This window comes from Heliangelus exortis, chromosome 13 (genome assembly GCF_036169615.1).
Source record: "Heliangelus exortis chromosome 13, bHelExo1.hap1, whole genome shotgun sequence".
Taxonomy (NCBI): Eukaryota; Metazoa; Chordata; class Aves; order Apodiformes; family Trochilidae; genus Heliangelus; species Heliangelus exortis.
In genome coordinates this window covers 10,602,605-10,614,922 of record NC_092434.1, presented here as the reverse complement: position 1 = coordinate 10,614,922, position 12,318 = coordinate 10,602,605, and the positions used below count along the sequence as shown (strand labels likewise).

Sequence of the window (12,318 nt, the reverse complement as noted above, 5' to 3'; positions counted from 1 at the left end):
GTAATTTGCCTCTGGCCCACGTGCCCAAGTTTTCAGCCCTGTGGAGTCAAGATACAGCAGGGAGAGGTGCCTGAAGTATCAGAAGGGATACTGAGAGAGGTATCAGAAGTGTTCCTCTGCATCACTGCAGAGATACAGTTATGGGGACTGTTTTATGCCTCAAAGATCAGCAGGTGGCCATGCCAATACTGCACAATGGCAATATTTCTTGAAATCCTTCTCACAGTTGGCTTTGTCTCCATTAGGTTAATGATGGGCCAGTTACTTATTCTCTGTCACTGCCACATGTTGGTAATGAACAACATGCAGAATGTGCAAAACAAATAGACTACCACCAGCATGTACTCCCTGTACTATAAAGACTGCACATCTCCTCTGCAAAGACCTACACTGGTAGATAAGAACCATGCAGAACATTTCACTAACACAAGGAACAAAATAGCAGCTGAGATCTTATGGGCAATTCTTTTAGACTCAACAGTCCCCTCCAATATGAATAGAGCTTCATAATTAGCAAGCTTTCAGTAAAAAAAAGCCACACAATTTGGAAGTATATCATCAACAAGCAACATGAGTACATGAAATTAACATAATGGTTAACTTCAGGGAACAAGACACACTGATACATAATAAAGGAAAACCCAAACACTATACCCAAATCTGACCCAGACATAGAAAATATATTGTGGACATTCCTGTGCACTCAGAAACAATAATCAGTCATATTTGCCAAATAAAAACAAGGGAGCATTTGTATTTTTATCTCCTCTTATAGAACCAGTTTATATGCATAATTCTGTTTCAACCTCAAGCAGATGTAGTTAATTAAATCAGAAAATACAAACAGGAAATTCCATACCTCTAAAAAACACACGGTGCACCTGCTAAGAATGAACCAATTGAAAAGTAATTCTAGCAAAGAAATTCTGACTTGCTTCTCCATTAAGAGCATTTTAGGAAAGAAGATAATACAGCCTTTGGAGGATGTCATTAAAATGAACTATTAAGAAGTGTTATTTTTCTAAGAAGAAGTATTTGTGATTAAGATAGCTTCCAGTCAAAAATATAAACACAAAGCCGTTCTATTCCATAGTGTCTTTCTTTTGCAGTCTACACTTCCTTACAAGACATAATTGTATTTTAAAATAAAATGCCTCCATTAGAAGAGTGTAAGGATTGAGCAGCAGAGGATTTTAATATTAGAAAGGTTTGGCATGAATCACCTCCACTATTTGTGTGTATAATGACACTAATTTAAAGTGGGCCAACATTGCCATGTCTGCTTGTAAGAACAGAGGGAAATCCAGCAGCTTTCAACGTAATCTCATGAAATCAAAAGTGAAGGATCAGACACACTGATACTGGTTTGTGGGGCAGATTGGAGGGGGAACACTGGGCCCTGGAATGAGGCCCAAGGCAGCAGAATGTCATGGCCTGCTGGATGGATGGTCTTGGGCAACTCCTTTCAACCCTTTGTGGTGGCCCTGTTGCTGTGCTAAACCAAGAGCATTCAGCAGTGGTGTGAGGGTCTGCAATAACTTCTTGGAGCTGAGAGGGTGTTGGCAATTAACTGCTTTGGCTCAATAAGGTTTTTTTTGTTTGTTTGTGTTTTGATTTTGTGGGGTTTTATAATAACAACAGGAACTTCTTGTTTCTGTCAGAAGAGTGGAAGCACAGCAGTTCATTTTTTCCTCAAAGTTCCCCACTATTTTCCTACCACTGCCCATACCATTGCCAGAGCACCCACCATGAACCTGTTTTTCCTGGCATTCCTTACTTTATGTGCCTGATCGAATAAACAAATGTTTCCTAAAGAACCAAAGTAAATTAAAAAAAAAATAAAATCTCAACCTTATCAGATGCCACATCCTCTGATTTTTTACTGTTATTTTCAGATTTATCCAATATCTTGTCAATATGCTAGGAAAATTCCATCTGTTACTACCTGGCTACCCACAACATGTTTATCAGCATAACCACATGTTGCTGATGTTGAGCTCCTTCTAGTCACACTGTAAACCTGCTGATTTTTTTCTCCTATATAAAAATAAAACCATTACCTTCACCTCGAGACCACTTGAGTTCCTTGTGCAGTTCTCTTCAGAACATTTATTTCTACCAAAGACAGGAGTTTCCACAGGGGAAAGAAAATGACTGCAAAGTAGCAGGAGATCCTACCTATGCTTTTAGCTGAAACACTTTCAGCAAGTAATTTTTGTAGTGAAAGCATACATGGCTTCATTACTAGCCACCTATTAAAACTGTATTGACATTAATGTCACTACTAGGTTGCTACAGAATAACTACTAAAAGACTTCTACCCACAAAGTAGCACTCACTTTATTATGGTTTTGCTTAAAGTGATTTTCTTTCCTTTTTGCTTCCTGTTCAGTTAGCTCGAGACAATAATTTTTAGAGATGTGCAATGAAATGCACTAAACACAGGCCCTTCCCAGCTGGCATCCTCCTGGTAGAATAGTAGTAGAGCTGAGCAAAACCCAGGCCCTGCAGGAATTTTCTCCTTCATAAATACATTGTTCCCATACTGTATGCCTCATTTAGTCATCAATTTTGATCCTAAAAGGATGCATAACTTACTAACAGTTTGACTACTGCTTTTAAAAGTAATATGTGTAAATATATTTGCAAATGCCTATGGATCCCAAGCGTCCAACATGCATACAACCCCTAAGAATTAAAAATGGATTCTGTTAGCATTTTTCTTTTAGGTACTCATATAGGTTCCATTACAGCCATAAAAACTAGGTTTTGTCAATTTGCCAAGTAGCTAAATAAATTGGAAATGGCAATTTTAAAATTAAAAAAAAAATTAAAATTTTATATCTGATTTTAAAGCACAGCAAATCTGAGTTCAAAATACAATTACTAACAAGAATTGCTCCAAGAAAAAAAGGTATTTAAGACCTTTAGAACACATACAACTTAATTAAAACTGCATCTGCAGGTAAGCCTAATATACCTGGAGGTAAAGAAGGTATTTTGAGAGGTGGGCCCATGCCAGCCTCATGACGTTCAACAAGACAAAGTGGAAGGCCCAGCACCTGGGTCAGGGTAATCCCAAGCACAAATACAGACTGGATGGAGACCTGACTTAGAACTGCCCTGAGGAAAAGGACTTGGGGGTGCTGGTTGATGAGAAACTCAGCAGCTTTAGGGAGGTGATTCTCCTCCTTTATTCTGCTTCTGTGAGACTGCACCTGGAGTACTGTGCTCAGTTCTGAAGCCCCAAACACAGGAAGGACATGGAGCTCTTGGAGGGAGTCCAGAGGAAGACCACAAAGACCATCGAAGGGCTGCAGCACCTCCACTGTGAAGACAGGCTGAGGAAATTGGGGTTGTTCAGCCTGGAGAAGAGAAGGCTCTGAGGAGCCAGTACCTCTAAGGGACTTTCAGGAAAACTGGGAAGGGACTTTTTACACGGGTGTGTAGTGAAAGAACAAGGGGTAATAGCTTTATCCAGGAAGAGTGTAGATTTAGGTTAGATGTTAGGAAAAAATTATTTAGTGTGAGGGTGGTGAGACACGGGGACAGATTGCCCAGGGAGATTGTGGATGCCTCATCCCTGGAAGTGCTCAAGACCAGGCTGGGAAGGGCTTTGAGCAATTTGGTCTACTGAAAGGTGTTCCTGCCCATACAGGAGGGTTTGACTTAGATGATCTTTAAGGTCCCTTCCAACCAAAGCCATACAATGATTCTATGATGTATGGTTTTCAATTAACACCTGCATCTTTTAGTTTTGTGGGGGGGTTTTTTGTTTGTTTTGTTTTTTACACCTTTAGTTACTTACAAAATTCTTCCTGTTTATGAAGCATGCACATTCAAAAACATGCAAGCTTTCCGTAATCACATTTGCAATTTGGGCAAATTGCAAAAAACAGGTATTAACCCTCAATTTAGGAAGTATTTAGGAAGTACAAGCCTTCCATAGTAAAACAGTCTCCATCATTAAAGCATGGAATGCTACATATAAAAAAGTAAAATTGCTTTGGCAAGTAGTAGGAGCAGAAAGGTTAGCAAGTCTAGGATTCATGCAACAAAGATAGATTAATTTATACTTAATTCCCCCCAACACAATTTAATTTTAAGTAGTTTGGCTGGCCATACACTCAATTTTTGTTATTATAAAAAGCTTCATTCCACCCATTCATTAAAATAAAGCAATGAAAACTTAGTTTTAATGGATAACCGTAGTAGCAACAACATATAATTAGATGCTGAAACAGGATGCTTAACCACAGTGGGTTAAATTGATCCTCAAATATAATTTCACTGAAGTAAATAGAGTTACACCAAAGGTGGCTTTTAGACATGAGTAGGCTTAAACTAATCATTATATTTAGACAGGTTTCACCTAGACAGCTGCAGCAGTGGCCTTGGGATGTTTCGCTGCCTCCAACTAACGCTGTGCACAAGTATCATCTATTATAATCAAGCAGGCATCTTTCTCAAAATCTAATTTCTGCTTTTTCAGGGTACAGTGAGCTTTTCATGTCTCATTTTTCATGGTATCTATGTTAGTACAATGCACAATTTGCAGAGAGTAAATGCCATAGCAAACAAGAGTAATAACTGATGAGTCATTTCTATTACCTGCAGCAAGAGCAACCGCTGCCGCCTCTTGGTTTGCAACACACAGGATCTGGACACCCAGGGCAAGGCCAGGGCAGCACTAAAGACTGACATTGCTGCTGTTACTTCAAGCCCAGGACACACAGTGTAAGGAAGATCATGCATGTTTTCTACTATCAAGCCATCCTGTGGATATTATTATCAAGAAACATGACTAAACGGGGAGAACAGGAGCTTAAAAAAACAACACGGCTAGTTCACCGTGGCACCGTTTTGTATTAAAAGAATAGGAAGGTTTTCCTTCAAAGGAAGGATCACCTACAGTAAATTGAGTTGATGCATACAAGCTCTTTTAAAAGTGCTTTCATCAACAGCATGGTGTTTGCGGGGAAATCGTGAAGAGTAAAAAATGTGATTTTTACTTATACATTCATCAATTTGCTTTCCTTTGATCCATCCTAAAATTTGAACGATAGGTGAATGAGTCAAATCTTACACCTCATTAAAAACAGTGTAAAGTTAAACCTCAATTATCCAAGTGGAATACAGGATATTGAGTAAATTTGGATAACAGAGGATTTAGAGATAATAAAGGAAATTTTCAATTCAATTAATGTCAGAAAAGATGACATTTCAGATAAATAAAGGATTTTTTTTATTATTACTGTGCCTATTTGCAGTGTGCCTAATACCATAGTATGAACTATTGATATTTCACCCATTCCAGATGCAGAATTACTTAAAGGAATATATTGCTATTTATTATCTAGCTGGTGTCTGGAATGAGGTCAGGACTTTCAACAAACCTGAGCTGAGGAAATGGTCTTGTACCTCAGACACAACTACTAAATCCTTTGTAGTATCAAGAGAAAGAGAAACTTCTTGTCCTTCCGGCCTCTGCACACATAAATATACTAAGTCAGTCTAAGCAAGAATGCAAAGTTGGCCAGTATTAGTAGGTGGCAAAAGGATTAATATAGAGCTATAATGTTTTAACAAAATAAACTCAAAAAATGCAATGTCCCCTCAAAATGAGATAATTATTTGAGGCTGCAAAACCTGGAACCCTTTGGTCCTTAGATCAAGAATGCTTCACTTGGTAGACTTCACCAAAGCCTGTGTATCTGGGAAACTCCAAACTTACCATAAGGACAAAGGGCAAGGATCTGCAAACTAGAAGCCCCAGAAGGCTTTTGGCAGTCAAGAATCAACCTCAATAGGACACTAAAGAATGAAGGTGTCTGGGAATGGGGCTCCAGATGCTCAGCTCCAAAAGAGCCACACCAGTAGCTGAAAAAGCAAGACAGGCTGCCAGGATTCCACAGGATATCTGCAGTGAAACCGAGCTTTCTGTGTGTTGCTACTACTTAGAGAGTTCAGGATTTGAATAAACCAAATTATTCCATTCGATACATTAATGAATTAATTCCTCTAAAAATTAAAAACACCCATACTAGTGAGTGTCAAAAGCAACTGATTGAATTCCAGTTCAAAATGCAGACATATGGGAGGATTACAACATTTCTCTCTTCTGCCTTGAGCCTACTATATTCAGTTTGCAGCAGTTATTTCTTCCTATGGCCTCAAGGTCCACAGTTACAGTGAATATTTTTGGTACTACTTTAATAATGTGTTATTCTTTTGGAACCATCCGACAGACTATGTTCTTTTGCATGTTATGTTTTGTTTAATTAAAAAAGAACAACATATGTTCTGCAATCCAGAGAACTGAATTACAGATGCATTAACTCAAAGCTTTCTTTCATATTTTATATAAAAATATAACACCACAGATTTCTGTGTTTACTGAATTGATATGTATATAAAACAGACTTCAGTATGATCAGACAGCTAATTAAAATGGTGGAAAGAAAACATTTATGCTAAATTAAAGTTCTTGGAACTTAAGCTTATAGTTTAGAAGTGCATGGAAACAGCTACTACATTACACCCTCCAAACCAGAATTTATTTGGAGAGTACGAGATAGAACTCTTGCAAATACCTTCTTTGTTCCTTTCCAATTGAATATTAAGGTAACTTAAGTGTTGCTTATGTATAATAACCTTATTATAAATAATTCTCAAACAATATATTTTCTTTTTACTTTAAATGACTTCTGAAGTGCTGCATACATGCAAGGTGCCCTTGTATCAGTTAGCTACTGGAAAATAGCTCATTTAAATAGCTCTCTGATTATATAGAAAAATAATTTCCTTAGCTCTATTCCACTTGCAGAAATGACCTCTTAAAACACTTCAGCTGTTCACATTCATATCACAGCAGAAATGCCTCAAAAATAGTCACAACTCTATGAAGCACAACAGGTATAACAACCATACAAGCTTTAACTCAGCATCTCCCAAATGTAAATTTACCTGGGGCAAACTTAACCCAGTGTTTTCCCTTTCAGAAAGGTTTTATCTATAAACACATACAAATACTACAATACTAGCCTTTGCTTGCTTAAAACAACTGCTCTTTCCTATAGAAAGCGAGTTGCTTTTTTTTTTTTTTTGCACCATACCCATTAGTGTTCAGGTATGCACTGAGACAGTAAGAGCCTTTCCCACCACCAGACATGTGGTCCTTAAAAAGGAAATCAGGCCCCTCTGAAGAGCAGTTGTTTGCTGTGCCTTGGCACAGCTTCTTAGCAATTCCTCTAAAGATCTACCTCCAGAGCAAGAGATTACTGCCTTGATATAGTTAAGTAAATATCTTATGTTCTCCTGCATGTACTGCAGGAGGTAGCTGTGGGGAGGTTTGTCTGCTATTTTATTCAACTGTAATATAGTTACGATTTGGAATGTTAACCTCTGTAATCCAAGTGATAAAGACCTATATGTTTTTATACAGAAATACTAGTTTAGTCTTTCTCAGCTGTTTATTAAAATGTAAATAATTTGAATTCCAACTGTCATTATACCTGTAAGACTAATAGGCTTGAAACTTTTCATTTTTTCAAAACATCCTTGAAAATCATGTATTAACTCCCCTTTCAGGCACAAAACCAAAAGGTCAGGAGGATCAGTGACAGCTACCTCCAGGGACAGCAAAAGAAACAAACCTAAAATTGTACACAGTAAGAAGTACCATAATATTTGCAACTTAATGGATCTTTATAATTTGGAGAAGTTTTTTTTAAAGGAATACTTTTACTTAAATATCTTGAACTGTCTTTAACATCAGCTACTAAAGTAGCTACAGATAGATAACAGCAACTGGTAGTAAAGTGGTCTATATCAATGACATTAGAGGGAACCCTGTGCTCTTTTTTTCCTGGCTACAAAGCAAGCTTCACCTAGGCTGAACAAAATGAATAGAAGTTAACCTGAGTATATATTTTGCATTTTTCTTAAACAAAAGAAAATACAAACTGGAGGGATCATAATGCTTCATAGCTTGCTGCTAATAAAATCTTGTCTAGGGAATTCCATTGTTTAGCAACACACAAGTACAAAGCATATACATTTTGAGCACAGATGGCTTCCTAACTGAGCACTCACTTGTTTTCATTACTGTGCTCTAATATCACAAACCTTTCATATTTATTATGTTAAGCTGCTAATGTGCCAGAGGAGTCACCTTTTTCTGAATATGCTAGGATTTACTTCTAAGTTTAATGCATTTAGTGAGCAAGACTATATACTTAAATGTTAACACCAATTCAAGCAACTTGAGACAAGATGTAAACATCTAGTAGCAGCAAGATGGTTACATGTCTTCTTAAAGGCTACCATAGGCAGCATTTGAATATACTGCCAGTAGAAACATCTGTGGGAAAATACCTTTTAAGTTTCTAGATCTTCTTCTGGAAAAAAACCAGACAGCTTAGCTGTTCACTCAGAATACTGAGGGAGAAACCCAAATATAGTCCCATTAGAGAAGCAGGATAGTTAGCTTGGAAGAATGGTGATCTCTGTGCAGAAGTCAAGAAGCTCCTAAAGCATCTATCATGAAAACATACATTTTTTTTAAAGTACCAAGAAAAGCTAAACAAGTGATTTGCACAAAGTGTTAGGCAACCATACTAGTAGTTACGGAAGCTCTCCTGATTAACTCTTACCTTTATGACAGTAATAAAGGTTGTTTGTCCTATTTCTGTAACACTAATGTGTATGAACCTTCAGAATGGAAACTGGTGTGGAGTCCACACTGACATTCTTATGACTTCTACAGGAAATAAACAGTTATGCTTAGTTTAAGCCCTGACCTTGTCCAAATGTGTAGAGAAATGACTGCATTCACCTCATCTCTCTACATGAAAGGTAGGTATAAAAAGATGTTCAAGTTCAGAGATGGAAATGCAGTAAGAGAAAAGGTAAACCAGACAGACCTGGAATCACAGAATTTATTACAAATGTTGAAATGACAAAGCATAAAATCCAAATTAAAATTTTGTGTTAGTACTGTTTTTAAAACTTAACACTGTTCCAGCTTTGTGCGTGTCAGCAGTGACAGTAACTCCTTCCATACCCTCTCTTGCCTCTAGGTATACTTGGTGTTTTTTCCCTGCTCCTGAAGGTTTCAATGTGCAGTTACTATGCAAGGGAAATGGGTAAAGAAGCACGGGAATGGAGGGCAGTGGCTTTAAGAGTTACAAACCATTTGTGTTACCACTTCCTCTGTAACAGGCAGACAGAGACTAGTACTTGTCACTTCCAAATCCCACTATACCTTATGTTGATACTGAACCTGTAAAGATGGCATATAAAATCACAGTACAGAACACAGAGCTATTACACACCTGCTCTTTCAACAGGCATAAAAAGGAAGAAAACTTACTAATTCTGCAGAACTTGCAGTTAGGGATTGTTTTAACTGGGTGGACATCCCACATGCCCATGTGTTTCACAGGCACTGAAGTCCACCTATGCAAACTTCCTTCTGCACTGCTGCTTATCCTTTCAACAATTTTGCTCTCAGGGCTCTTTCCTAATTTAGCCTTAGAAGTGCTCTGCCCATAACCTACTTCATGTGACTTGTCTTGCATGTTGATCTTGGTCTTTCATAATTTAGACCAAGTATTTAAATTCAGTTTTGCTCTGTAAAGTATCATCCTAATTTCTGCTATTCAAAGGTTTCAACTGTTTTGTTATTAAAGCTTTGCAGGAAACTCAGAGCAGTGATCACTTGTTCATTTAAGACCTTTTCAAGCCTCAGACATTAGGACACCACCTTAACATGCAAAAACCCACACATAATGCTGTAGAGTCAAAGAAAAAGCAAGTCAATACCCGAAGACAAGGTGCAATGAAATGTTTAAGATATATCTGACCGTTCAGAAGGACATACACCCTGTTAAAATCTACTGACCTACGAAGATTACTTTAACACTTTAGGTCCAATGAAAATTCAGTTAGTAGTGGCTGCCTGCCTGTCTGCCCCTTCTTGCCTCTAGCAGAGATTGGCCTTCCTTCCTAGATGCACAAAGCAGACACACTTGCTGCCAGGGGGCTAAGTTAGAAGGGTTAGAAAGGGCAGAAAAGGCCCCTGGATAATCTGTGCTGTTTTGCCACAAACATGAACATGGGACAATCCTTCAACCTACAAGTGGCTGAGGTATGCAGTGCCTCAGCAGTGCATGAGGCCTTCCTCCATGACTTCATGAAACCAGAGTGTTGTACAGAACTAAAAATACAGTTGTGCATTATGGTGAAGCATCCCACTGCCCACCTGGAATGCTAGCAACCATCTGTGTCATAACCAACTTTCCTTCTGTGTTTTTTTTCTCTTCGGCTTACTTGATTCTCAGAAACTGATGGTAATCCAATTTAAGTAGCTTGAATTGCATAATTTGAACCTAAGGTTTTTTCAGTTGTTTTGTGTGTGTATGATATGTATTTTAGGTCTTGTAATTGAGGTCTGCTTACTACATTGAAATAAAATATGTGGATTTAAACATCTTCATAAACTTTGTGATTTAAGATGCTTTTAATGAACTACAGACCCAGTTTAAAATATTTACAAGCAAAGCAGCTCTGGGTAGATGCTGCCAGAGGAAGAACAAAACCAAAACTTACAACTCCAGCATCCTTGTAAGTTTCTGCCTCTTGACAAGCTTGGTCAATGATCTGAGTCAATGGAAAAGAACTTCTTGGTGTCCCTGCAAAAATAATGCTGCTTACTCCAGGGACTGCACAAGCAAAACCCACATACAATAACAGCTTTCATGTCAGATAACGATAGGGACTGACATACTGAAATAAGGAGAAACGTGGTAAGGCTTATAAAAGGGCTGCTGAATCTCTTTGTGACATGCCTTAATGGTATCTCTTTCCTTAGCTGAGCTTGGCAGATGTGCTGTAACCATTCAGCTCCTAAATCTAATTCACAAACTTGAGAAATATCTGCCATAATCTCTTACTGCAGCAAGTCTGCTCTTAGCATGTTATTCCTGTGCTAATTATAGCTTATCCTGCATTAGTGATGCTCCAAGCAATAGAGCCTATGGCAAAATTACCTCTAGGTCTGCAGAATACCCATGTTAAATACAACTCCATCTAAAATTAGTCAGAGCTGTTTTAAACTCTAACCTGCAAGGCTGATTGTATCTTCAGTATGTGCTTTAGGACAGAAATGCACACACGTGGATTTTTTTGGAAATCAGCAAGTTTCCCTTAAGATCAACTCCACAGTATTTTCTGCTACTTGGGCTCCTAAAGCCAGACACTGAACAGGAGTATCTGTGAGGAGCTGACAGCTTTGTTAGGTGGTCTGCTTTCCCAATGTGGGGACAGCTGGCCGTGGTGCCTGGAGGCTGCTCCTGGGTACCTGTGGAGCAGTGAGGTCTGGACACCAGCCCCTCAGGGGGAAGGTCAGCTGCAGTAATCAGCTCAGCTTACCCTAAGCCCTTGGAAAGGGGGATGAACAGGTCAGGTGGAACAAAAGCCTGTTGTCTGAGCTTCCTGTCGACTCTCAGGATCTGGGAGAGCTCTACTCAGTTTCTATACTTTTCCAGCGCTCGACTGGGTAATTTCCTAACCATTACCCTTTAAAACACCAAGACCTCACCAAACCCAACCCAGCCCCTCTTTTCCCAGTGTATCTCCCTTCAGGTAGCGTCTCCTGCCTCCTTTACTTCTCAAAAGGGAACATGCCCAATCCTGGGGCACTTCACGACTGGTCCCGCAGCGTCGTTTGAGGGGTTTGGCTTCCCAGGGCGCGGGCTCCGTGCCGGGCCCGCAGCCGGGCAAACGGCCCCGTCGGTGAGGGGGCTCAGGACCTGCCCCGCGGCCACTGCTTACCTGGCAGCGCTCCCATGTGCACCACCCCGACGACCGCCGCTTTCAGCCGCCCGAAGAGCCCGGGCAGCCGCATGCTCTGCGGGAGAGACGCGGAAAGAGGAAGGGATCAGGGGCGGCCAGGCCCCGGGCTGCCATGGCAGCGGTCTGCCTCCCGCCGCGGACAGGCCGAGGCCTTTCCCGCTCTCTGGCGGGACACCCAGGCCCCTCTCCTCACCTCCCTCTCCTCCGCTCCGCCCGCCACCGCCGCCCGCCCGCCAGAGCCCACCTGAGGCGACAGCTCGCGCTGCTGCCGCTGTTACTTCCGCGTCGGCACCACCGGCCCCGCCCCCGGCCCCGCCCCGCCGGCCCCGGCGCGGGACCCCGCGCCCCGAGGCGCCCAGCGCTGCCGTCCCAGGGCCCGCAGCGGCCCCGCCGCGCCCCCCGCAGACCCCGCCCCAGCCGGGCGCCGGCCCCCGGCGCTGCGTGCGGGCCACGTGTGCGGGC

General features: G+C 40.6%; 3 protein-coding genes across 3 annotated transcripts in view; 1 reads left to right on the top strand and 2 right to left on the bottom strand.

The window, feature by feature from the left end:
* Positions 1-12,197, bottom strand: part of LOC139802179 (uncharacterized protein F13E9.13, mitochondrial-like) — a 40,475-nt gene extending 28,278 nt beyond the window's left edge. The window contains 5 exon segments of the mRNA XM_071757065.1: positions 4,612-4,689; positions 4,692-4,776; positions 10,612-10,694; positions 11,836-11,911; positions 12,101-12,197. Coding sequence (XP_071613166.1) covers positions 4,612-4,689; positions 4,692-4,776; positions 10,612-10,694; positions 11,836-11,908 — 319 coding nt within the window. The 5' untranslated portion in view covers positions 11,909-11,911; positions 12,101-12,197.
* The window catches only part of POP4 (POP4 homolog, ribonuclease P/MRP subunit), a 377,629-nt gene that overhangs the window by 78,214 nt on the left and 287,097 nt on the right, over positions 1-12,318 (top strand). The window lies entirely within an intron of this gene.
* Positions 1-12,318, bottom strand: part of C13H19orf12 (chromosome 13 C19orf12 homolog) — a 252,445-nt gene that overhangs the window by 35,765 nt on the left and 204,362 nt on the right. The gene's annotated exons all lie outside the window — the stretch shown is intronic.